This window comes from Oncorhynchus tshawytscha, linkage group LG13 (genome assembly GCF_018296145.1).
Source record: "Oncorhynchus tshawytscha isolate Ot180627B linkage group LG13, Otsh_v2.0, whole genome shotgun sequence".
NCBI lineage: Eukaryota > Metazoa > Chordata > Actinopteri > Salmoniformes > Salmonidae > Oncorhynchus > Oncorhynchus tshawytscha.
This window is the reverse complement of record NC_056441.1, coordinates 40,417,191-40,443,311: the sequence shown is the minus strand read 5'-3', so window position 1 is coordinate 40,443,311 and position 26,121 is coordinate 40,417,191. Positions and strand designations below refer to the sequence as shown.

Here is a 26,121-nt window from a genome sequence, read left to right as displayed (position 1 = left end):
AGTTCGAAGCAAAGTACTAAGATTACTGTGAGCATAGTTACAAATGTATAAGTGTCTCCCTTTAACTCCACTCTTCCCTCTTTTTATAAACAAGCAGTCATGTTGTCGGTAGTCCACTAGGGACCGGTTTTCACCGTATGAAGTTTCTAATCAATAACATATGCCATGTGTGTATCCTGTGCTATCATTTCAATAGTTAGTAAATAAATAATTAAATATATTTGTGTGGTACGGAATGATCAGTAAGACTGGGATGTGTATAGATGCAAGAAGTATGTAACGTTCAGAATTATGAGACTGATATGAGATAATGATTAATAAATTATATTTATCTTATATCATCTAGAGTTTAATTTGAGAGATGGTAACTGGTTAAACAACTTCTTCCGTGGTGCCCCAAATCCTAATGAGTTAATTGTTACATGATTCATTTAATTGAGTAACAACTAAACATAGTTGATTCGATACATAAGTCATCAGATTAATGAAAGGTACGTCGCAACATATTGGAGCCCCAGTGCGAGTAATCTAAAATAAAACAAGGCCTTACTGTTGAATTCAGTCTATATGAATTGTGTAGCAAATTACGTAATACGCCAAAAGCACTGTAGGCAGGATTATTGTTGAGAGTGGGGTGTGTGTGTTTCCTTTTCATCCAGATACTAGGGAGAGATTGACTCTTGTGTTGTACATCTGATGAAAAGTCAGTGTGTAGGGTAAGTGAATCCTGAATTACTGAATGCCTATGAGCCTATGCCTATGGGCTGGCCGATTTAGGAATTCTGAGAAATAGACTCGTTGGGCCAAAAGCGAAGTACTATTTCTGTCGTTCGCGTTTCAGGCGCGATCAGACTCGGTTGTTATTAATTTCTTAAGGACATATGAGTCGGGCTGGCCAATTAAAGAAATTTGAGTAGATATATTAGTTTGACCGAAGCAAAATTATTATCTCTCCATCTCTCGCGTTTCAGTAGCGTGAGTAGATCAAGGCGAGTATTTCTTTATGTTACCACATGTTCCGGTAAAACATTGCTAGCAAAGAAACACTGTTTGGGTTGAACATGAGACGCTGTTAGTTCCCGTATTGAAGGGAACCCTGTTGTGCTTGAAAGTGATATTCCTGTACAAGAAGGGCTAGCTTTGCACTAGATGCTAAGCTATCAAAGGGAGAGTAACCATTTGTCCTTTGTTCACAGTGAAATCCCGCGCTGTGCGGTAATCCCGTAGATTTCAGCTTTCAGGGATAAATTGTGAAGGTTCGCCAGTCATTTTTTTTTTTAATAATTAATGTGAAGGCACATGCTTCTCACATTTGTTACAACGGGTTACACTGTATGATATCCAACCAATCTCAACTACTTGCAGCAAGCTGAGTAAGTTATTGAAAATTAAACATTAACTTTCCAGTGACCAGCTGCCATTAAGCCCCTGGAAAATGCACAGTAACCTATTGAAGGGTAGGTAGCATAAACCTAACCACATGTAACATATGGATTTGCATTAGTACAATGACAAGAAAAAGTTTGTGAACCTTTTGGAATTACCTAGATTTCTGCATAAATAAGTAATCAAATTTGATCTGATATTCATCTAAGTCACAACAATAGACAAACACGGTGTGCTTAAACTAATAACACACAAATTATTGTATTTTTCTTGTCTATATTGAATACAAATTTTTAACATTCACAGTGTAGGTTGGAAAAAGTATGTGAACACCTAGGCTAATGACTTCTCCAAAAGCAAATTGGAGTCAGGAGTCAGCTAACCTGGAGTCCAATCAATGAGACGAGATTGGAGATGTTGGTTTTAGCTGCCTTGTCCTATACAAAATACTCATAACATTTGAGTTTGCTATTTACAAGAAGCATTGCCTGATGTGAACCATGCCTCGAACAAAAGAGTTCTCAGAAGACCTCAGATGAAGAATTGTTGACTTGCATAAAGCTGGAAAGGGTTACAAAAGTGTCTCTAAAATCCTTTACGTTCATCAGTCCATGGTAAGACAAATTGTCTATAAATGGACAAAGTTCAGCATTGTTGCTACTCTCCCTAGGAGTGACCATCCTGCAAAGATGACTGCAAGAGCACAGCGCAGAATGCTGAATGAGGTTAAGAAGAATCCTAGTGTCAGCTAAAGACTTACAGAAATCTCTGGAAGATGCTAACTAAACAAGAATGGTGTTCATGGGAGGACACCACAGAAGAAGCCACAGCTGTCCAAAAAAGACATTGCTGCACGTCTGAAGTTTGCAAACGTGCACCTGGATGTTCCACAGCGCTACTGGCAAAATATTCTGTGGACAGATGAAACTACAGTTGAGTTGTTTGGAAGGAACACACAACACTATGTGTGGAGAAAAAAAGGGCACAGCACACCAACATCAAAACCTTATCCCAACTGTAAAGTATGGTGAGGGAGCATCATGGTTTGGGGCTGTTTTGCTGCCTCAGGGCCTGGACAGCTTGCTATCATGGACGGGAAAATGAACTCCCAAGTTTATCAAGACCTTTTGCAGGAGAATGTTAAGCTATCTGTCCTCCAATTGAAACTCAACAGAAGTTGGATGATGCAACAGGACAACGACCCAAAACAGAGAAGTAAATCAACAGCAAAATGGCTTCAACAGAAGAAAATACACCTCTGGAGTGGCCCAGTCAAAGTCCTGACCTCAACCTGATTGAGATGCTGTGGCATGACCTCAAGAGAGCAGTTCACATCAAGCATCCCAAGAATATTGCTGAACTGAAACAGTTTTGTGAAGAGGAATGGTCCAAATTCCTTCTGAGCATAGAGAAAATGTTTGGTTGAAGTTATTGCTGCCAAAGGAAGGTCAACCAGTTACTAAATCCAAGGGTTCAAATACTTTTTTCACCCTGCACTGTGAATGTTTACACAGTGTGTTCAATAAATACATGAAAACTTATAATTGTTGTGTGTTATTAGTTTAAGCAGACTGTGTTTGTCTATTGTTGTGACCTAGTTGAAGTTCAGATCAAATTTTGTAGCCAATTTATGCAGAAATCCAGGTATATCTAAAGGGTTCACATAATTTTTCTTGCCACTGTATATGCATCACTTGGGCTATACTCGGCCTTGTCTCAGGATGGTAAGTTGGTGGTTGAAGCTATCCCTCTAGTGGTGTGGGGGCTGTGTTTGGCAAAGTGGGTTGGGTTATATCCTGCCTGTTTGGCCCTGTCCGGGGGTATCGTCGGATGGGGCCACAGTGTCTCCCGACCCCTCCTGTCTCAGTATTTATGCTGCAGTAGTTTGTGTCGGGAGAGGGGTCAGTCTGTTATATCTGGAGTATTTCTCCGGTGTCCTGTGTGAATTTAAGTATGCTCTCTCTCTCTTTTTTTCTCTCTCTCGGAGGACCTTAGCCCTAGGACCATGCCTTAGGACTACCTGGCATGATGACTCCTTGCTGTCTACCAGTCCACCTGGCTGTGCTGCTGCTCCAGTCTCAACTGTTCTGCCTGCGGCTATGGAACCCTGACCTGTTCACCGGACGTGCTACCTGTCCCAGACCTGCTGTTTTCAACTCTCTAGAGACAGCAGGAGCGGTAGAGTTACTCTAAATGACCGGCTATGAAAAGCCAACTGACATGGTTCCTCTCTAGGCTGGTTCCTCTCTAGGTTTCTTCCTAGGCTCCAGCCTTTCTAGGGAGTTTTTCCTAGCCACCGTGCTTCTACACCTGCATTGCTTCCTGTTTGGGGTTTTAGCCTGGATTTCTGTACAGCACTTTGAGATGTCAGCTGATGTAAGAAGGGCTTTATAAATACATTTGATTTGATCAAAAGTCCCAATGCAAAGTTATACCTCGAGAATGCGTACAGGAGCTTGCAGGGATTTATAGTCTTGCATGTCTACTTTGATGCTAATAATTAGAATTTTCGAATCTGAGAGTAAATAGAGCCGAATACATTGATAAAAGTAACTTTGTCCGAGAGATATTTCCTCAGTTATCAAAATGTCATGCCAGCGAAAGCCTACATGAAAGTGGTTCTGAAAAAAATAGAAACAATTATTGAAACCATTTCTGTGTTTAACTGCTAGGTTTTATAGGTATTATGATGCTTCTACTGTGGGGCTCTATACTCACCAAAGTGAAAATGTCTTCAATGATGTTGACAGCAACCAGGACTAAAAGTTGACACTAACAAAAGCGGCAATTCTGTGGCTAATGATGGTTGTTGCAATTGAGATCAGCTGTGCGGGTGATTTTAGCTCGCATTGAAATGTTTGAGAGATTGCCTTGAGATAGTATGCTGTCCAGTACTCATTGCAATACACCCTTCGTTTCCAGAGCGTTAAGAAAATATTCTCTGTCTTTACACAGATTTGAAAGTCAAGATGGAGTTGATCACTAAAGATATGGAAGGGAAGGAAAATGGCCATGCACAAGGCACCGGTGCAGTAGCTGGAGTCTTCCTGGAGAAGACAAAGCATAATATAGCAATATATCAAACCTTGAGGAAACGTCTACTGAAGCCTGGCAGAGCAGTGGCCCTGTTGGAGGCCCAGGCTGCCACTGAGGGAATCATAGACCCAATCAACAACTGGAAAGTTCCAGTAGAAGAAGATGTCAAGGAAGGAATTGTTGGACCTGAGATGAGAGAAACTCCTTGCTGCAGAGAGAGCTGTTGGTGGTTACACAGATCCCTACACCAATGAAAAATATCTGTATTCCAAGCCATGTGATTCCAAAATATTATGGATCCCGGTTGCTTGAGGTACAGGTATCCACAAAAGGCCTATTTGACCCTATTGGAAATAAATATGTTTTAGTGGACTCAGCAATTGAGAAAGGCCACTATGAAAAAGGCTTACTCTCTGACCAGATTGAGGAGGTCAAAGTGTTCTATGATCTAAACTAGACTTTTGGGAAATACATGGGAAAGTCTGTATCCCTTTGAGAATGGCTGATGTCAGAATACTTCGACGAATACATCAGAGGAAAGACATAAATCGGCAATACACGCAGGGACACCTTACAATGAAGACGATCATCATAATTCTGGAGGTTATAGAGCAATCAGTGAAAACAACCAATGTCGTTTTTGAAGGTATCCGGGAGACTGTCACAGCAATGCAGCTGGTGGAGGCAGATATCATTAGCGAGGATGTCCTGCAGGAACTCAACAGTGGGAAGAAGACAGTGAAGGAGGTCACAGAGGATAAACCTGTTAAAATATACTTACAAGGGTAAGTTAGCGTTGCAGGTGTTTTGCTTCCTGATTCTCAGATCATAACAATCTAGCAGGCCAGATGAAAGGGAAAGCTGATGCCAGGATCTGCACTGATTCTACTGGCATAGAACGTTTTCGGTGGATGAGGCAGTGAAGGTAAACATAGTGGGGCCTGACCGTCATGGAACGCTGCGTTCAGCAGAGAAAGCAGTGACTGGCTACAAAGATCCATAACTGGCGAAACCATCTCTCTGTTCCAAGACTTACAAGACCATGGAATTTGTCTGCTGGTGGCACAGATTGCCACTGGAGGAATCATTGACCCTGTTAACAGCCATCATATTCTTGTCCATGTAGCCTTCAAGAGGGGCTATTTCGATGAGGAAATGGATCCGATTCTTTATGATCCCGGTAATGACACGAAGGGATTCTTTGACCCCAACACTCATGAGAACCTTTCATACCTGCAGCTTATGGCCAGGTGTGTCACTGATCCCAGCACAGGGATTTGTCATCTTCTCCTCAAAAGCAACAAGAGTCAACCTACAAGATCACATAAAGGAGACATTCCAAGCTACAAATGTCACTGTTATGCATGGCAGGTTCAGCTGCAACCATGCAACACTGGGATCACATCAACTCTGAATATCTGTGTGAGGACAAAAGGCAGGAGTTATTAAAACTGTACAAGTCAAGGATGATAAGTCGAGGAAATCATTGTAATTATCCTGGAAATCATTGAAAGCAAGGAGATAAAATGACAAGTTGGTCAGAAAAGACATACAAACGTCTGATTGAAGGGAAACTGACCAACAAGGATATAATGACGATAAACACTGTTAGAACCTATCAGAGAGGAAACAGCTGTGTAGCCGGTGTGATACTCCAACCAAAAACGGAGCATCTATGAGGCCAAGAAAAAGGGCAGCCTGACTCCTGGTATTGACCTCTCTCTTCTGGAAGAACAAGCTGCCACAGGCTTTATCATTGACCCTCTTCAGAACCAGAAACTGACTGTGGACTAGGCTCTGAAATAGAAGGTAATTGGCCCAGAACTGTACAAAAAGCTCTTATCAGCAGAGAAGGCAGTAACTGGCTACAAAGACCCCTACACTGATAAAAATCTCACTCTTCCAGGCCATGAAAAAATATCTGATCCTGCAGCAGCATGACATTAATTTACTTGAATCCCAGATTGCAACAGTTGGCATCATCGACCCATTGAAGTGTCTTCATTTTCCCCTTGAAGTTGCATACAGAGAGGGATACTTTGATGCAGAGCTTAATCAAAACCTGACAGTCATCATCTTAGTGATGACACCAAGGGATTCTTTGACCCAAGGACACAAGCAAACCTGACCTACATGGGAATGATGGAGCAGTGTATAAAGGATCCAGAGACGGGTCTGTTTCTTCTGCCACCGATGGACAAAACTAAAACACAGGAGAAACCGGAAAAAATGTACTCAGACGCTGAGATAAAACAGTTTGAAAAGACAACGGTTAACATTTTAGTGGGGTGTTATTCAGGAATGATAGTCTCTCTTTGGGATTTAATTCACTCTGGATACTTTACTGATGATCAGAGACTCCAGTTCCTTGATAAATACAGAACAAAGACAATAACCATACAAGTAATCATCACTTTGGTAAATTTCACTATTACAAAACTGGAGAAGAATCAAACTCTGAAAACAACAGGTCTGAGAAAGCCGGTCTCTGCAAAACAACTATTGGAATCAAGCATAATTGAAGCCAGTACCTTCAAGAGTTTGGAGGAAGGAAAAGTAACTACTGAACAAGTGGACCAACTGGAATCTCTGAAGCAATACATAAGGGGTACAGGAAGTGCTGCTGACATCTGGATTCTTCCATCCAAAAAAGTAATGAGCTTTTATGAGGCAAAGACGCAAGATTTGCTAACACCTGGTATTGCACTGGTACTGCTTGAGGCTCAGGCTGCAACAGGGTTTTTTATCGATCCAATCAAGAACAAATAACTATCTGTTGATGAGGCCGCAAGAGAACGGCTAATTGGAGTAGAAATACATGAAAAACTACTTTCAGCTGAACAAACAGTCACTGGATATGCAGATCCATTCACAAATGCCACAATATCTTTATTTGAAGCTATAAAAAAATAAAATATCTGATCGAGGAAGGCCACGGGATGCATCTGCTAGAAGCACAAATTGTAAAAGGGGGAATAATTGAGCCAGTCAACAGCCACAGGATACCTGTTCATGTTGCCAAGAAAAAAGGCTACCTTTAAGAAACAAATGGAATAATGTCCAATCCAAACGATGGCAGGAAATGATTATTTGACCCCAATACCAAGGAAAACACAAACATACCTTCAGAGTGAAAAGGATTCTGAGACAGGACTGTTACTTCTCCCACTAGATGGAGAAGCTGGAGGTGAGTTTTACAGATTAACAGAGAAGGCAAAGACAAAACTGATGTCATCAATGCAGGTCAATTAGAAGGCAAACAAGTGTTACTCTCTGAAAATATTTCAAAACTAAAGAGAGATCAGCAATAGAAGATCATTGACAATGGGTGAGATAATATAGTCACCCTAATACCAGAGAGGATACTTTGATGAGGAAATTAACCAGATCCTCGATGACCCCGACACCTACCTGCTGCTTGTGGAGAGGTGTGTGAGAGACCCAGATACTGGTCTTAGCTTACTGTCCCTGAAAAATGATCTTCTTATAATGATTTGTGCAGAAAACCTAGTTGTAATTAAAACTGTGGATATAATTCAAAACTATTTTCATATCATTTTGAATCTACTACATTATATTTTACTAAATATAATTCATTTCGGTGTTGTTAGGACCAAATTAATCTGAAATTAATATTATTAAAAAAGTGTTGAACTGAATTTCATAATTGTAAAATAATCCACAGGTATACTGTATCTGAGATACTGTGTACATGCAATAAATACTGACACTAATGTTAGCAAAAAGGTTAAAAACTGTTATGCTTATTGATATCAATATACCACACACAAGATTGTTTTGCTTAGCTCTGTACCCTTAAACAGGAATAATGACGGAGTAAAAATAAGAGTGGGGTGTGCATAAAATATACAATTGGACCCGATTCCAGCACATTTTGTCCTCGTCTGTCAGACTGATGTCTTTTCACTTGAAATGAAACAAAGCCATTAGCAAAGACAAGTCATCCACTTAAGCAGCAAGATACAGTATATACTGGTATACTCATTTGAACAGACTATTCCTCCCTCTTGTGGATAACTTGGCACTACTAGAAATAGGAGAAACCCCTGTAATACATTCACAATTATATATACTCTGGGTTTTTGTTACAGAATAGCCCAAGTTTATATTCAGCTCTAAAGTTGACAAATAAGTACACAAGGTTCATTTTCTTAATAGTAACAAGGAATTTGAGACATATTTAGCAAGGTAATTGAAACCACATTTTATTCAACATATTTACACATCAGCTTAGAGCTTTCCAGTCATGTTGAGAGAGTCAAGAATAAAACCAACATACAGATAAAAAAAATGACAAAAATAAATTGTGGATTGAGTGACTTGCTCTGAGACCTTGAAGTAGTAGTTCCCCTTGCTCTGCAAGGGCCGCGGCTTTTGTGGAGCGATGGGTAACGATGCTTCGTGGGTGACTGTTGTTGATGTGTGCAGAGGGTCCCTGGTTCGAGCCCGGGTATGGGCGAGGGGACGGTCTAAAGTTATACTGTTACACATGTTTTAAAGCTAAGCTATTGGGGGGGGGATTCATATTCACTTTTATGATTGGTTTGAAGACAATGTCCTTTTGCAGGCATTCTTAGAACAAATAACTGGACCAATAGATTACTCTAATTTGTCCAGCAGCTGGTGGATTTCTTCTTGGCCACGATACAGTTTCTTCAGACCTCTTGGAAGGTAACGGCAGGAAGACAAGTTTAAGTAATTGAGTGCTGTAGACTGGCCTATAACTAACCTGCAAAACAAAGAAAATAAATGTGATCTCCAGTTCAAGCCAATCTAGGTCAATCATATACTGCAGTGAAGTAGTGGTAAAAAAAAGTGGGTAAACACTGATCATGGTTCACAGTGAATAAAGTAACACTCCCTATACTTAGTTTCAATATATTTGTCCACAAAAAGGTGGGTGAACACTCAAAATAAACACGCAAAATAAAAAAAGGTGCACAGCGTTGACATGCGCTTAACCTCCAGTACACCACTGATGTGCTGCCCCTACTTGTGACCTGTTTTAACTAGGTAGAGAAATTCAAATACTTTATATCACAAATTCATGCATCTGTTCTGATAACAATTCTAAAAAAAGGTATTCTGCAAACAATAGATAAAGCGTAATGTATTGACTATTGCATTTCATAGTGAATTTTATGTTGAAAAGAAGACCAATGTGTTGCCTACCGGAGGGCAGGTGTTGTGACCTTGGTCCCGCTAAGATTGAGCGAACGTAGGGGGTTTTCTCCAGTTCTCTGAGCTAGATGGCCCATGGCAATCTCCATGTCTTCTTCAGAGAAGAGCTGGTTGGCAAGGTCTAGCTCCTGCAAGGTACCACTCCATTTCTGGGTCAGCAGGTGAATTCCCTTCTTGGACAACGATACTGTGACATTGCTGCTGAAGTACAGTCCCCAGTACAGACACTCAAGCTCTAAGAAAAAACACAGCAGAGAATATAGTAGCATAAATCATAATCAATGTTATCATGAACCTATGTAATCATTGATATTTGAAGCATATGAGTTTACAACATTGACATGAACCAATGTAATTATTGATACAGTGGGGAGAACAGGTATTTGATACACTGCCAATTTTGCAGGTTTTCCAACTTACAAAGCATGTAGAGGTCTGTTATTTTTTTTATCATAGGTACACTTCAACTGTGAGAGACGGAATCTAAAACAAAAATCCAGAAAATCAGAACTTAATATTTGGTACAGAAACCTTTGTTTGCAATTACAGAGATCATACGTTTCCTGTAGTTCTTGACCAGGTTTGCACATACTGCAGCAGGGATTTTGGCCCACTCCTCCATACAGACCTTCTCCAGATCCTTCAGGTTTCAGGGCTGTTGCTGGACAATACAGACTTTCAGCTCCCTCCAAAGATTTTCTATTGGGTTCAGGTCTGGAGACTGGCTAGGCCACTCCAGGACCTTGAGATGCTTCTTACAGAGCCACTCCTTAGTTGCCCTGGCTGTGTGTTTCGGGTCGTTGTCATGCTGGAAGACCTAGCCACGACCCATCTTCAATGCTCTTACTGAGGGAAGGAGGTCGTTGGCCAAGATCTCGCAATACATGGCCCCATCCATCCTCCCCTCAATACGGTGCAGTCATCCTGTTCCCTTTGCATAAAAGCATCCCCAAAGAATGATGTTTCCACCTCCATTTTTTTGTAAAATTATTATTTATTTTTTTACCTTTATTTAACCAGGCAAGTCAGTTAAGAACAAATTCTTATTTTCAATGACGGTCTAGGAACAGTGGGTTAACTGCCTGTTCAGGGGCAGAACGACAGATTAGTACCTTGTCAGCTCGGGGGTTTGAACTTGCAACCTTCTGGTTACCAGTCCAATGCTCTAACCACTAGGCTACCCTGCCGCCCCGCTCCATGCTTCACGGTTGGGATGGTATTCTTGGGGTCGTACTCATCCTTCTTCCTCCAAACACGGCGAGTGGAGTTTAGACCAAAAAGCTCTATTTTTGTCTTATCAGACCACATGACCTTCTCCCATTCCTCCTCTGGATCATCCAAATTGTCATTGGCAAACTTCAGACGGGCCTGGACATGCGCTGGCTTGAGCAGGGGGACCTTGCGTGCGCTGCAGGATTTTAATCCATGACGGCGTAGTGTGTTACTAATGGTTTTCTTTGAGACTGTGGTCCCAGCTCTCTTCAGGTCATTGACCAGGTCCTGCCGTGTAGTTCTGGGCTGATCCCTCACCTTCCTCATGATCATTGATGCCCCACGAAGTGAGATCTTGCATGGAGCCCCAGACCGAGGGTGATTGACCGTCATCTTGAACTTCTTCCATTTTCTAATAATTGCGCCAACAGTTGTTGCCTTCTCACCAAGCTGCTTGCCTGTTGTCCTGTAGCCCATCCCAGCCTTGTGCAGGTCTACAATTGTATCCCTGATGTCCTTACACAGCTCTCTGGTCTTGGCCATTGTGGAAAGGTTGGAGTCTGTTTGATTGAGTATATGGACAGGTGTCTTTTATACAGGTAACGAGTTCAAACAGGTGCAGTAAATACAGGTAATGAGTGGAGAACAGGAGGGCTTCTTAAAGAAAAACTAACAGGTCTGTGAGAGCCAGAATTCTTACTGGTTGGTAGGTGATCAAATACTTATGTCATGCAATAAAATGCAAACTAATTACTTCAAAATCATACAATGTGATTTTCTGGATTTCTGTTTTAGATTCCGTCTCTCACAGTTCAAGTGTATCTATGATAAAAATGACAGACCTCTACATGCTTTGTAAGTAGGAAAACCTGCAAAATCGGCAGTGTATCAAATACTTGTTCTCCCCACTGTAACTAACCAAGAGGGTAGCAACAGACTTGGCCAAATTCTGCATTTGATTGATTGCACAAACAAAAGGCCATCCACAGCATCAACAATGGATGGGTTTGTCTGGATATACTGTACCTTCACATGGTAGAGAAGAGAGCCCGGCTGCTGTGATCCGAGAACAACCTCTCAGGTCCAGCACACGCAGTTTAGGGGAGTCGTAGACAATCTTAGTCAAGTCTTGGTCAGTCATAAAGGAAACAGCTGTAGTGGCCATACACAGCTCCTCCAGTAAAGGGAAGCCAGATGTGGAACCCGACCCATTACGAGTCATTTTAGGCATCGGAATGACATTCAGCATCCGAAAAGTCTGAGACACAAGAGAAAACAAATCAAAAAGGTCTGCAATGTGTTTGTCCCTTTACACAAGAAAAAAAAAGCCATTCAATAAGATAAACCACCCCCTCTCTGACTTTGATATCTAATTTATTGAGGAAAAGTATATTTACTATGTCTGTGATATATGGTTGTTCCATTTTAAGATGAATCCATTAAGTTGCTCTGGATAAGAGCGTCTGCTAAATGACTAAATAAAAAGATGTAATCATAATAAGCAACTGGGTAAAGAATAAATACCTGCAGTTTAGGACAGCCATTTTGCAAAGCTTGGATGCAAATTGGAAGCTGGCAATATCCACTGTCCAGCTTCGTGTTAATTTCCAGCAATTGCAACTCAGGGCAGCATCCTCTCTAGTAAAATGACATACAGTATGGGACATATATTTCAAATATTAATTGAGTAATTGAGGGCAGCAATAATTTAAATCCATTGCTTTCAGAAAGTATTTACACCTCTTGACTTTTTCCACCTTTTGTGTTACAAAGTGGGATTAAAATGGATTGAATTGTCTTTCTTTTGTCAACACTCAAAAATTCTAACATTGGTAAAACTTTGACGAGAAATAAAAAAACGAATATCTTAATTACATAACTACTCATCCTCCTGAGTGCAATACATGGTAGGATCACATTTGGCAGTAACTATAGCTGTGAGTCTTTCTGGTTAAATCTCTAAGAGCTTTGCACAATTGATTGTTGATCATTTAAGGCTTGCCATAGATTTAAGCCGATTTAACTCAAAACTGTAACTAGGCCACTCAGGAAAAGTCATCTTGGTAAGCAACTTGTGTACACCGAGTGTCAAAAATATTAAGAACAACCTTCCTAATATTGAGTTAATTTCCCCAAAGTATCCTCTCGGTTACTTCACTTTTCAATTTTTTTTTATTTAAAAAAAATCTACACACACAATAACAAGACAAAAACTGGTTGCGACATTTTTGCAAATGTATTAAAAATAAAACTGAAATATCCGATTTACTCAGGAATTCAGACCCTTTAAAATCAGTACTTTGTTGAAGCAACTTTGGCAGCGATCACAGCCTTGAGTCTTCTGGGGTATGAAGCTACAAGCTCGGCACACCTGTATTTGGGGAGTTTCTCACATTCTTCTTTACAGAGCCTCTCGAGCTCGGTCAGGTTGGACGGGGAGCAACGCTGCACAGATATTTTCAGAGATGTTCGATCGGGTTCAAGTCCAAGCTCTGGCTGGGCCCCTCAAGGACATTCAGAGACTTGTCCCAAAGCCACACCTGCATTGTCTCGGCTGTGTGTTTAGGGTCATTGTCCTGATGCTGCCACCACCACGCTTCACCGTATCGACGGTATTGGTCAGGTGATGAGCGGTGTAAGTTTTCCTCCAGGCATGGCGCTTGGCATTCAAGCTAAAGATTTCCATCTTGGTTTCATCAGACCAGAGAATCCTGTTTCTCATGGTCAGAGTCCCTAGGTGCCTTTTGGAAAACTCCAAGTGGGCTGTCATGTGCCTTTTAAGGAGTGGCTGGCTTCTGTCTGGCCACTACCATAAAGGCCTGATTGGTGGAGTGCTGCAGAGATGGGAAAACCTTCCAGAAGGACAACCATCTCCACTGAGGAACTCTAGAGCCCTGTCAGAGTGACCATCGGGTTCTTGCTCACCTCCCTGACCAAGGCCCTTCTACCCCGATTGCTCAGTTTGGCCCGGGCGGCGAGCTCTAGGAAGAGTCCTGGTGGTTCCAAACTTCTTCCATTTAGGAAAGATGGAGGCCAATGTGTTCTTGTGGACATTCAATGCTGCAGAAATGGTACCCTTCCCTAGATCTGTGCCTCGACACAATCCTGTCTCGGAGCTCTATGGACAATTCCTCCGACTTCTTGGCTTGGTTTTTGCTCTGACATGCACTGTCAACTGTGGGACCTTATATAGACAGGTGTGTGCCTGTCCAAATCATGTCCAATCAATTGAATTTACCACAAGTGGACCCTCATCAAGTTGTAGAAACATCAAGGATGATCGATGGAAACATGATGCACCTGAGCTCTATTTCAAGTCTCATAGCAAAGGGTCTGAATACTTATGGAAATAAGGTGTTTATTTTTTTAAAATAAATTTGCAAACATTATGGGGTAGTGTGTAGATTGCTTAGGATTTATTTAATCCAATTTAGAATACGGCTGTAACGACCAAATGTGGAAAAAGTTAAGTGTCTGAATACTTTCCGAATGCAATGTAGCAAGGGACATCAATAAGGGATCATAGCTTTCACCTGGTCTGTGAATGTCATGGAAAGAGCAGGTGTTCATAATGTTTTGTGCACTCAGTGTATATTTGGCCTTGTGTTTTAGGTTACTGTCCTATTGAAAGATGAATTTGTATCCCAATATCTGTTGGAAAGCAGACTGAACCAGGGTTCTCTCTGAATACAAAACACAAGATAACATACACACTATACACACACGTACACATGGATTTTGTGTTGTAGATATATGGTAGTAGAGTAGGGGCTTTTCGGCACACACTTAATGTTGCGAAATCTGTTGTGAATGTATTGTAATGTTTTTTTAAATGTATAACTGCCTTAATTTTGCTGGTCCCCAGGAAGGGTAGTTGAGTTAGGAAGGACTCCTATATCTTTGTAGTGACTGGATGCATTGATACACCATTCAAAGTGGAATGAATAGGGTTGCACATTTTAGGGAAAATTCAGAGGTGGTAACTTTACGTGGGAATATATGGGAAATATTCAAATTAATACCGTTAAAAAATGTACATATTTTGCATTGGATATATTTACCATATCATATGGAGTCAAAAACATAAACCTTTTACCTTATCATAAGTAGACAATTGCAAATTATTAAATCCTTCCAATAGAAGTTTTTTTTTTTAACTTTAATTAAATGAGTTGACTCTTCACATGGGACGATTTCATTGTACAACAAAAGGGAATGTTGAATGATCCATCACATCTCCCAAAAACATGTTAGTCTAGAAACTAAAGCTGTGTTTGTCTACCTCTCAGGCTTCCACGTCTTCTCAATGTCCACCTCTTAAACAGAGTCTGAGGCATCATCCTCACTGTCACTTTCCAACCTTGCTGAGGATGGCTCATTGTCAGGCTCAAACAGCCTCAAATTTGCCCAGATGACCACCAATTTTTCAACCCTTGTATTGGTCAGCCTGTTGCGTGCTTTGGTGTGTGCGTTCCCAAACAAGGACCAGTTGCGTTCTGAGGAGGCTGATGTTGGTGGGATTTGGAGGATGATGGAGGCAACAGCAGAAAGAGCCTCAGATCCACAAAGTCCCTTCCACCAGTTGGCTGATGAGATATTGCATCTCCATCCCAAAGCCCTTGCTTGGAAGTGTACTTCGCCAGACTGCCAAGAACCTTGCCCTCATCCAGGCCAAGATGGCAAGACACGGTAGTGATGACACCATAGGCCTTGTTGATCTCTGCAACAGACAGGATGCTCTTGCCAGCATACTTGGGGTCCAACATGTACTCTGCAGTGTGTATGGGCTTCAGGCAGAAATCTTCACGCTTTTTGATGTATTTCAGAACTGCAGTTTCCTCTGCTTGGAGCAACAGTGAAGTAGGCAGGGCAGTTTGGATTTCTTCTTACATCTGCAAGCGGAGTCTGAACATCAGACAGGATGGCATTGTCTCCCTCAATCCATGGAATGGCTACTGCTATAGGTTTCAGGAGTTTCAGGCTGCTTAACACTCTCTCCCAAAATACATCATCCAGGAGGGTCCTCTTGATGGGGCTGTCTATATCGGCAGACTGTGATATGATATTTCTTGGAGAGACTCCTTCCCCTCCAAGAGACTGTCAAACATGATGACACGGGTGTTGCTGGGCAGCTTCAAGGTGGTGCTCTCATTCTTCTCACTTTGCTTAGTGAGGCAGGTTGCTGCTATAACTTGATGACCCTTCACATACCTAACCATTTCATTGGCTCTAGAGTGTATCCATTGTTTTCAGTGCCATGATGTCCTTGAGGAGCAGATTCAATGCATGAGCAGCACAGTCAATGGGTGTGATGTGAGGGTAGGACTCCTCCACTTTAGACCAAGCAGCCTTCATGTTTGCAGCATTGTCCGTCACCAGTGCAAATACCTTCTGTGGTCCAAGGTCATTGATGACTGCATTCAGCTCATCGGCAATATAGAGACCGGCATGTCTGTTGTCCCTTGTGACTGTGCTCTTGTAGAATACTGGTTGAGGGGTGGAGATCGATGTAGTTAATTATTCCTTGCCCACGAACATTCAACCACCCATCAGAGATGATTGCAATACAGTCTGCTTTCTCTAGGATTTGCTTGACCTTCACTTGAACTCTGTTGAACTCTGCATCCAGCAAATGTAGAAAAGTAGAAAAGGCATGTCTGGTTGGAAGGGTGTATGCTGGGAGAAGAACATTCAGAAATCTCTTCCAATACACATTGCCTGTGAGCATCAGAGGTGAACCAGTTCCATACACAGCTCGAGCAAGACATTCGTCAGCATCTCTGACTACATTCCTCCATTGAGTCAAAAGAACTTCTGATTCCAGGAGGACCATGACCTGTTGCTATCGATAAGGTGTCCGAATCATCATGTTCACCTCGAATAGAAGTAGAGGGACTTTAGGCAGAGGTTGCTTGTTGTGAGCGCTGACGGAACTTGATGCACTTGGCCAGATGATTCTAGATCTTTGTTGCATACATGTAAAGATAGAAAGAAAAAAAATATATATATATATATATAAAAAACTAAATTCCATGTACACTCGTGGCCAAAAGGTTTGAGAATGACAAATATGAATTTTTCAAAGTCTGCTGCCTCAGTTTGTAGGATGGCAATTTGCATATACTCACTCCAGAATGTTATGAAGAGTGATCAGATGAATTGCAATTAATTGCAGTCCCTCTTTGCCATGCAAATGAACCGAATCCTCAAAAAACAATCCCACTGCATTTCAGCCCTGCTTACAAAAGGACCAGCTGAGATCATGTCAGTGATTCTCTCATTAACACAGGTGTGAGTGTTGATGAGGACGAGGCTGGAGACTCTGTCATGCTGTCATGCTGATTGAGTTTGAATAACAGACTGGAAGCTTCAAAAGGAGGGTGGTGCTTGGAATCATTGTTCTTCCTCTGTCAACCATGGTTACCTGCAAGGAAACGCGTGCCGTCATCATTGCTTTGCACAAAAAGAGCTTCACAGGCAAGGATATTGATGCCGGTAAAATTATACCTAAATCAACCATTTATCAGATCATCAAGAACTTCAAGGAGAGCAGTTCAATTGTTGTGAAGAAGGCTTCAGGGCGCCCAAGAAAGTACAGCAAGCGCCAGGACCGTCTCCTAAAGTTGATTCAGCTCGGGATCGGGGCACCACCAGTACAGAGCTTGCTCAGGAATGGCAGCAGGCAGGTGTGAGTGCATCTGCACACACAGTGAGGCAAAGACTTTTTGAGAATGGCCTGGTGTCAAGAAGGGCAGCAAAGAAGCCACTTCTCTCCAGGAAAAACATCAGGGACATACTGATATTCTGCAAAAGGTACAGGGATTGGACTGCTGAGGACTGGGGTAAAGTCATTTTCTCTGATGAATCCCCTATCCGATCGTTTGGGGCATCTGGAAAAAAAGCTTGTCCGGTGAAGGTGAGCGCTACCATCAGTCCTGTGTCATGCATCTCAGCCTAGGGAGTGTGCTCACTCACAATTTTGCCTAAGAACACAGCCATGAATAAAGAATGGTACCAACACATCCTCCGAGAGCAACTTCTCCCATCCATACAGGAACAGTTTAGTGAAGAACAATGCCTTTTCCAGCATGATGGAGCACCTTGCCATAAGGCAAAAGTGATAACTAAGTGGCTCGGGGAACAAAACATCGATATTTTGGGTCCATGGCCAGGAAACTCCTCAGACCTTAATCCCATTGAGAACGTGTGGTCAATCCTCAAGAGGCAGGTGGACAAACAAAAACCCACAAATTCTGACAAACTCCAAGCATTGATTATGCAAGAATGGACTGCCATCTGTCAGGATGTGGCCCAGAAGTTAATTGACAGCATGCCAGGGCGGATTGCAGAGGACTTGAAAAAGAAGGGTCAACACTGCAAATATTGACTCTTTGCATCAACTTCATGTAATTGTCAATAAATGCCTGTAATTATACTTCAATATTCAATAGTAACATCTGACAAAAATATCTGAAGACACCGAGGCAGCAGACTTTGTGAAAATTAATATGTGTGTCATTCTCAAAACTTTTGGCCACGACTGTACAGATAACTCCTTTGAAAGATAAATGTTTTAAAATGAAACATGTATGGAAACAGGTGAATTAACACTCAGTTAGCAGGCTCAAGCAAGCTAAAACCACATGTTAGCAAAAACTAACTAGCAGAAATTGTTAACAAGTTAGAAATGATTTAAACACACCTTGCTGTAGGCTACTATTTACTAGTTAACAAAAACGCATGCATGTCATATAAAATATATCCACCCCACCCAGTATTGTAATCAAAACTAACCAGAAAGCATGTAGTCCTTGGCTCAGAGAGTGTAGTAGTGTGGGCTCAATAGCAGCTCAATAATCACATTAGTGTGCAAGATCTTGAGAATCAGCTGTACATGTGATGGAAGACTGCACTGTGCATGCAGACGGTTGCGATTCCATTGAATAGGGGATAGTTTAACCAAAATATGCAACATGACCTAAAATGTCCTTATAACAGTGAACCTTTGTGGGATACACATACAGTGAGGGAAAAAGTACTTGATCCCCTGCTGATTTTGTACATTTGCCCACTGACAAAGAAATGATCAGTCTATCATTTTAACGGTAGGTTTATTTGAACAGTGAGAGACAGAATAACAAAAAAAAAATCCAGAAAAATTAATGTCAAAAATGTTATAAATTGATTTGCATTGTAATGAGGAAAGTATTAGACCCCTCTGCAAAACATGACTTAGTACTTGCTGGCAAAACCCTTGTTGGCAATCAGAGGTCAGACGTTTCTTGTAGTTGGCCACCAGAGTTGGCCACCAGGTTTGCACACATCTCAGGAGGGATTTTGTCCCACTCCTCTTTGCAGATCTTCTCCACGTCATTAAGGTTTCGAGGCTGATGTTTGGCAACTCAAACCTTCAGCTCCCTCCACAGATTTTCTATGGGATTAAGGTCTGGAGACTGGCTAGGCTACTCCAGGACCTTAATGTGCTTCTTCTTGAGCCACTCCTTTGTTGCCTTGGCCATGTGTTTTGGGTCATTGTCATGCTGGAATACCAATCCACGACCCATTTTCAATGCCCTGGCTGAGGGAAGGAGGTTCTCAGCCAAGATTTGACGGTACATGGCCCCGTCCATCATCCCTTTGATGCAGTGAAGTTGTCCTGTCCCCTTAGAAGAAAAACACCCCCAAAGCATAATGTTTCCATCTCTGTGTTTGATGGTGGGGATGGTATTCTTGGTCATAGGCAGCATTCCTCCTCCTCCAAACACTGCGAGTTGAGTTGATGCCAAAGAGCTCCATTTTAGTCTCATCTGACCACAACACTTTCACCCAGTTGTCCTCTGAATCATTCAGATGTTCATTGGCAAACTTCAGACGGGCATGTATATGTGCTTTCTTGAGCAGGGGGACCTTGCGGGCGCTGCAGGATTTCAGTCCTTCACGGCGTGTTACCAATTGTTTTCTTGGTGACTATGGTCTCAGCTGCCTTGAAATCATTGACAAGATCCTCCCGTGTAGTTCTGGGCTGATTCCTCACCGTTCTTATGATCATTGCAAATACACAAGGTGAGATCTTGCATGGAGCCCCAGGCCGAGTGGAGATTGACAGTTATTTTGTGTTTCTTCCATTTGCGAATAATCGCACCAACTGTTGTCACCTTCTCATCAAGCTGCTTGGCGATGGTCTTGTAGCCCATTCCAGCCTTGTGTAGGTCTACAATCTTGTCCCTGACATCCTTGGAGAGCTCTTTGGTCTTGGCCATGGTGGAGAGTTTGGAATCTGATTGATTGCTTCTGTGGACAGGTGTCTTTTATACAGGTAACAAACTGAGATTAGGAGCACACCCTTCATGCGTTTTTCTGGATTTTTTTGTTGTTATTTTGTCTCTCACCGTTCAAATAAACCTACCATTAAAATTATAGATTGATCATTTCTTTGCCAGTGGGCAAACGTAGAAAATCAGCAGGGGATCAAATACTTTTCCCCTCACTGTAAGCTAACTTTGATGAATTTAAGCAGAATTCCCAGGCTTAAATTAAAGGAAAATTACCGGAAAGTTTCCGACCCTTTGCAACCCTAGTAATGAATAACTTTACCATGCTCAAAGTGATATTCAATGTCTGCCTTTAAAAAAAAGAAAACATCTCCCAATAGGTGCCCATCTTTGCGTGGCATGGGAAAACTTCCCTGGTCTTTGTGGTTGAAATTCACTGCTCGACTGAGGGACCTTACAGATAATTGTATGTGTGGGGTACAGAGATGAGGTAGTCATTACATTTTTCTATGTTAAACACTATTAGTGCGCAAAGAGTGAATCCATGCAACTTATCATGTGACTTGTTTTACACCTTTTGCCTCCTGACCTTATTGTCTTGCCATAACAAATGGGATGAATGCTTAAACACTAACAGTGATTTTTGAAGCACTCTCTCTGAAACCATTAACACTTGTAGCCAATGCATTTACCACATGTGCCAAACTGAATGCTCGTTCTCTGCTTTAAACTTAGGTTGTAATTTTAAACACACTTTTTGCAAAACTGTAAACCTAACTCACTGCTTTATACTCAGTTTGCAATTTAATAACACACTTCTAGCAAAACTGTAAACATTGATCTCTACAGTGCTACAATGTTAGTTTCCACTGGGCTGCTGTGGTCCACAATTGGTTCACAGGTCACCCACTTTTCATCGCACTCAATCTCCCCCTATACTCTCCATTCTTGAATCATATTGAAGAATTCTTCTCTGCATGGCGTTAGAAGGTGTATGATCACCAGCCCCACCAACACATACCCCATCTGCAGGCAATGGAGGAGGCATGGATCAGGGGTCATGCCAGGCCTGGATACAGCACTCCAGGCCATACTTTCCACGCTTCCTAGCTCAAGACAACATGGCATGTGATGTGGATGAAGTCTTATGGCCAGACCCACGAGATGTAGACACTTTTTTATGTTATTTTTTTCCTAGCAGAAATGGTTTGTTTTTCTCCTACTGTGCTGTTGTTGTTTGAGGAGTGTTAGAACATTGAGAGAACTAAAAACCTTTTCCCCCGTATTTGTATTGATAAGACACTATGTTCAGAATACACATCCATACTTTACACATTTGGATATCTGTGTGCATGTGTGTGTTTACTACATATATGACAAAACTTCATTGCAAATTGCTATGCCCTGCACACAGAAAAAGCCACAAGTGTTTTTCATTTATACTATCAGTGCGTAGTTGGTGCTTCATGTGCTTATTCAAATGATGGTTTGTGTGTACTGTACTGATGCAAAAACAATTTATTTTAAAAGAGTTTGAAGAGTTTTGCAAGAATTGTTTGCTGGTTTGGTGTAAGGTTTGGTGGTTAGTGTGTAGAGTTTTGCAAAATCAGCCTATAGTTTCAAAGATAAGCAATCATAAAAAAAACAGTAATTTGTCAATTTCTAAAAACATAATTCCACTTTGACATTATGGAGTATAGTGTGTAGGCCAGTGACACAACATTTACATGTAATCCATTTTAAATGCAGGCTTTAACACAACAAAATGTGGAAAAAGTCAAGGGGGATAAATTCTTCCTGAAGGTCTCTGTATTATACGCAAGTCGTCAAATACTGTAAGAAATAAAATGCCACCTACGGAGATAGCAGTGAGAAGTCGGTCATTCCTGGGCCCATGGGTGAACAGAATCTGTCTAAGTTGACTGCCATAGGATTCCAAGAAGGTGACAAGCCCTTCAACCTGTATCTATAGCAACAAGAGAGAGTATAAGATTTTAGGCATTTAATATATACACAAAGAAGTTCTACCTACTTTAATGACGGTACGTCTAATGAAAAGTGATACAATCAATAGGCAGAAGTATAGATCATAAGCTCACTCCACTGTCATGTACAGTACTTTCAGAAAGTATACACACCCCTCGACTTATTCCACATTGTGTTAGACTGAATTCAAAATGTATAAAATACATTTTTTCCCCCTCATAATTACAAAGTGAAAACATGTTTATAAAGGTCTGCAAATGTATTGAGAATGAAATACAGAAATCAAATTTAATTCTTCAAGATGTTTGTTGATCATTGTTAGACAGCTATTTTTAAGTTTTGCCATAGATTTTAAAACAGATTTAAGTCAAAACTATAACTAGGCCACTCAGGAACATTCAATGTTGTCTAGATAAGCAACTCCATTGTACAGTGCATTCGGAAAGTATTCAGACCCCTTGACTTCTTTCACATTTTGTTACGTTACAGCCTTAGTCAAAAAAGTATTATTATTTTTTAAATCATCAATCTACACACAATACAAAATAATTACAACTATTTAATACATTTTAGAATGAGGCTGTAATGTAACAAATGTGGAAGAAGTCAAGGGGTCTGAATACTTTCCGAATGCACTGTATATTTGGCTTTGTGTTTTAGATTATTGTCCTGCTGAAAGGTCAATTCTGAAGGAAGTATTTTTTTTTATATGGTGGGGTTGAAAATAGTTATTTTTTTAAATCAAATTGGGACAAAAAAAAGTTTGGGAACCCCTGCTGTAAAACAACAAAATGTGGAAAATTCAAGGTGTGTGAATACTTTCAGACGGCACAGTATCTGGCCTCCTATGGTGCAATATTTGGACCTTTGTGTGCTATAGTGTGAGTGAACCATCATTATGTCCACTGACATGCTTTTTGGCCTACCTCAGAGTACTGGACGTTAATGCTATCCAGGGACTGGCAGCTGCCACTGAGGCTCTGAAAGGCTTTCTCAGTCACGCCTGTACAGTATGACAGCTTGAGTGAGCGGAGATGGGGGCAGGACTGGGACAAAACCTGTTAGGTAAACAGTGGGATGTTAATCAATAAAGAAAACCTGAAACACAATCAGACTTAAACAGGAAATTTCATACAGACTTTCATGGTGTGAAGTTATTATCAAACACTTAACAGTGATAGCTTTCCTTTCTATGTCAAACTATTTCTTACAATTAGTCTACATTAGTAGAGTACATGGATCCAATAAAAAAATGTAGAACAGGTATGAAGCAACAAACAGGCTCATTGAGGCATTAAATGGCAAAACAGTAACATCACAGTTGTATTGTGTAGATCAGAACTTACCTCCACAACATGGTCAACATTATTTTTCCAGTGATTAAGAGAAAAGTCTCTTAATTGGGAGAATCTTCAAAAACAAAATAAGAGAAATGTACCATTATTACTTATTTATAGGCATAGTTAAGTCAGTTAATGTTATTTTTTTCAATTACTAAAATTGTTGTTAGGGCTTAGAATACATTTACTCTATGGGTCAGTCTTTTTATTTTTTATATTTACCTTTATTTAACCAGGCAAGTCAGTTAAGAACAAATTCTTATTTTCAATGACGGCCTAGGAACAGTGGGTTAACTGCCTGTTCAGGGGCAGAACGACAGATTTGTACCTTGTCAGCTCGGGGGTTTTGAACTTGCAACCTTCCGGTTACTAGTCCAATGCTCTAACCACTAGGCTACCCTGCCGCCCCAAGTCTGTTTCATGGACAAATTAGGCCCTGGACTGAGTGCTTCTTATTCCATGAGTTGGCTTAATCAGTGTCCGTGAAACCCCAGAACTAGCCTATACGATCCACATTTTACTTAGCAGGCATACATAGAGTCCTCCACACTGTCTGAAACTATGTTATTCTGTTTGAAATTTTACCAAATAGTACTGACCTGTTCTGTGCAAGCCAGCTTACAGTGTTCCTGATCTTCAGTACAGTTTTAGGTAAGTGGGTTTTACCAGGTTCCAACCAGCAGTAACCCACAGACACACTGCGCCACAGAGCAGGACTGGCTGCAGCTGCATTCCATAGGTGGCACACCTTAGCCACCCTAAAACCGTGTGCAGAATGTGTACATATCAGTTAGCTCAGATAGTTTCCATGTTCATTGCAGCTTGTATTGAGCTTGATTGTTTATTTCATCTAAGTTTTATGTCTAGAATCTCCCATTTAAGAGAGATGAGACAGGGGCACCAATGAAATGCAACATGAGAAGGGCAGGCTACATGAAACATCGCATTACCTGCACAGGAATGGTACTGCACCATCTTGGTGAACTACAATCTTGAAAATATTAACTAACACTTCCACTGGTAGGCTCTGACCCCAGCTGTCAAAGCCCTCCTCTTGGTGGTGTTGCATTGTGGGCTCCAGTTCACCTTTCTTGATCAGTGGCTTCTTTGTGGCTTTACCCTTTGGAAGAACCGTATTCTTCTTCTTTGCTGGAGTGACTTTGGCTTTTCCTTTAAGGATTTTCTTTTTCTTTCTTCCTTTCGTGTTTGGCCGCCATATGTTATCATACTGATTTGTATTCGATATGATCAGAAGCATATCCTCTCCTTGTTCAACAGTGTAGCCAAGCCTTGGGGGGCGGCTGACTTTGGCCTTCTTTTTCTTCTTGGGCTTAGCATCTCGGAGCACATCAGACTTTCTCTTTCGCGTTGATGCTGCTGATGAGCTTGAGGGAGCATCGTCAGCGTCTGCAATTCCCACAGATCGTCCTGGAGGTGTACCATCTTCCATCTCGTCCTCAATCTTCACCTTGTCTACACAAACACTTGACGTTTCCTAACTTCACTTATCTTCAAAAAAATCTGTAAGTGTAAACAAACATATGTAACAGCAATATTTAAAATATCACATTAAAAGTATTATTGTTTATTTAGTTAGCTAAAAACAATGCCAATAATTACAGGGTTAGATAGAACCGACAGTAGAAACGATTAGCTAGCTACAGTAGCTACCGGTAACTGGCTAACGTTAGCTAGCTGAACATAACCGCACAACTAGTAAGCTACAAATTTATATAACCAATATTTAGTGGACATACCTGCATGTATCTTCCTTTAAATGAGCCACATCATACATTTTTACTTAAATTAATCAACTAAAGGAGGTACGTCGTGGAGTAGCTAGCTAGGCTACTTGTAAACAATAAAGGAGAAGCTATAAATACAGTACGCGCCTGCCTGGTGCCCACATTTATTACGTTCGTCGCGCAGCGAGAGTGGGGTGGGGGGGTACTGCCGCGTTCACAACAACTGAGAACTCCCGAAAAAACGAGCTCCGACTGAAAATTATTTTGAATGGCCACCCAACTCGAAATTCCAGCTTGGAAACTCGGGTCTCTTTCTCGAGCTCAGAGTTTCCGACCTGAAGATCACCGATGTAATGATTTGAACTCGTATTTTCCGAGTTCCCAGTTGTCATGAAAGCACCAGACAGACATAACAATGAGCCAGATATTTCACTGGATGTATTAATGTGAAGCATCTGGTTGGCGTTTGCACTCACTACCAAATATGGCGATGAGGAGGAAGCCCAGTTGCCGGCAGTGGGAGAAGATAGCGCGAGATGGATTTTGGCCCAAATTCTGCCCCTTTTCTCATCGATTAAACATTTGATCTCCATACAGTTTTCCGTTTCCAAAAATAGAATTTGTAAGAGAGTAGACTATTTTGTAGACGTTGTTTAGGAGCGCAAAATGAGTTATTGCACACACGCACTTCTGAGTAGATGTTCCCTAACTGAAATATTCAAATAAATGCTAAAATATCCCAGTTGGATCTCACTAGCTCGTGGTTGGCTCTGCTCACCTCCTTTGCTTGTTCTGCCCACTATAATTATTTGCTCCCATTGGAAACGATAGGCTTATACAAATCTTTGCTAACAGATTCGGGCCAGTCAGTAGTCCCGATGAGCCCTTCACGGCTAGTTACACTGAAGATAAATGCAACATGTCAAGTGTTGGTCACATGTT

At 41.3% G+C, this 26,121-nt stretch overlaps 1 protein-coding gene across 2 annotated transcripts in view; it reads right to left on the bottom strand.

Annotated features, from left to right (window-relative positions):
* Positions 1 to 8,632: 8,632 nt before the first annotated feature.
* Positions 8,633 to 26,121, bottom strand: part of fbxl6 (F-box and leucine-rich repeat protein 6) — a 25,796-nt gene continuing 8,307 nt past the window's right edge. Inside the window, exons 1-10 of one of the 2 annotated variants that reach the window (XM_024441873.2) lie at positions 25,192 to 25,863; positions 24,385 to 24,955; positions 24,034 to 24,192; positions 23,441 to 23,504; positions 23,021 to 23,152; positions 21,967 to 22,074; positions 12,361 to 12,474; positions 11,863 to 12,094; positions 9,616 to 9,859; positions 8,633 to 9,172 (exon numbers count right to left, since the gene is read on the bottom strand). In XM_024441873.2, the coding sequence (XP_024297641.2) occupies positions 9,043 to 9,172; positions 9,616 to 9,859; positions 11,863 to 12,094; positions 12,361 to 12,474; positions 21,967 to 22,074; positions 23,021 to 23,152; positions 23,441 to 23,504; positions 24,034 to 24,192; positions 24,385 to 24,884 (1,683 nt within the window). In that variant the 5' untranslated portion in view covers positions 24,885 to 24,955; positions 25,192 to 25,863 and the 3' untranslated portion in view covers positions 8,633 to 9,042. Of the gene's footprint in view, positions 9,173 to 9,615; positions 9,860 to 11,862; positions 12,095 to 12,360; positions 12,475 to 21,966; positions 22,075 to 23,020; positions 23,153 to 23,440; positions 23,505 to 24,033; positions 24,193 to 24,384; positions 24,956 to 25,191; positions 25,864 to 26,121 lie in introns of those variants that run through there. The other variant, XM_042295736.1, reaches the window with a different exon arrangement.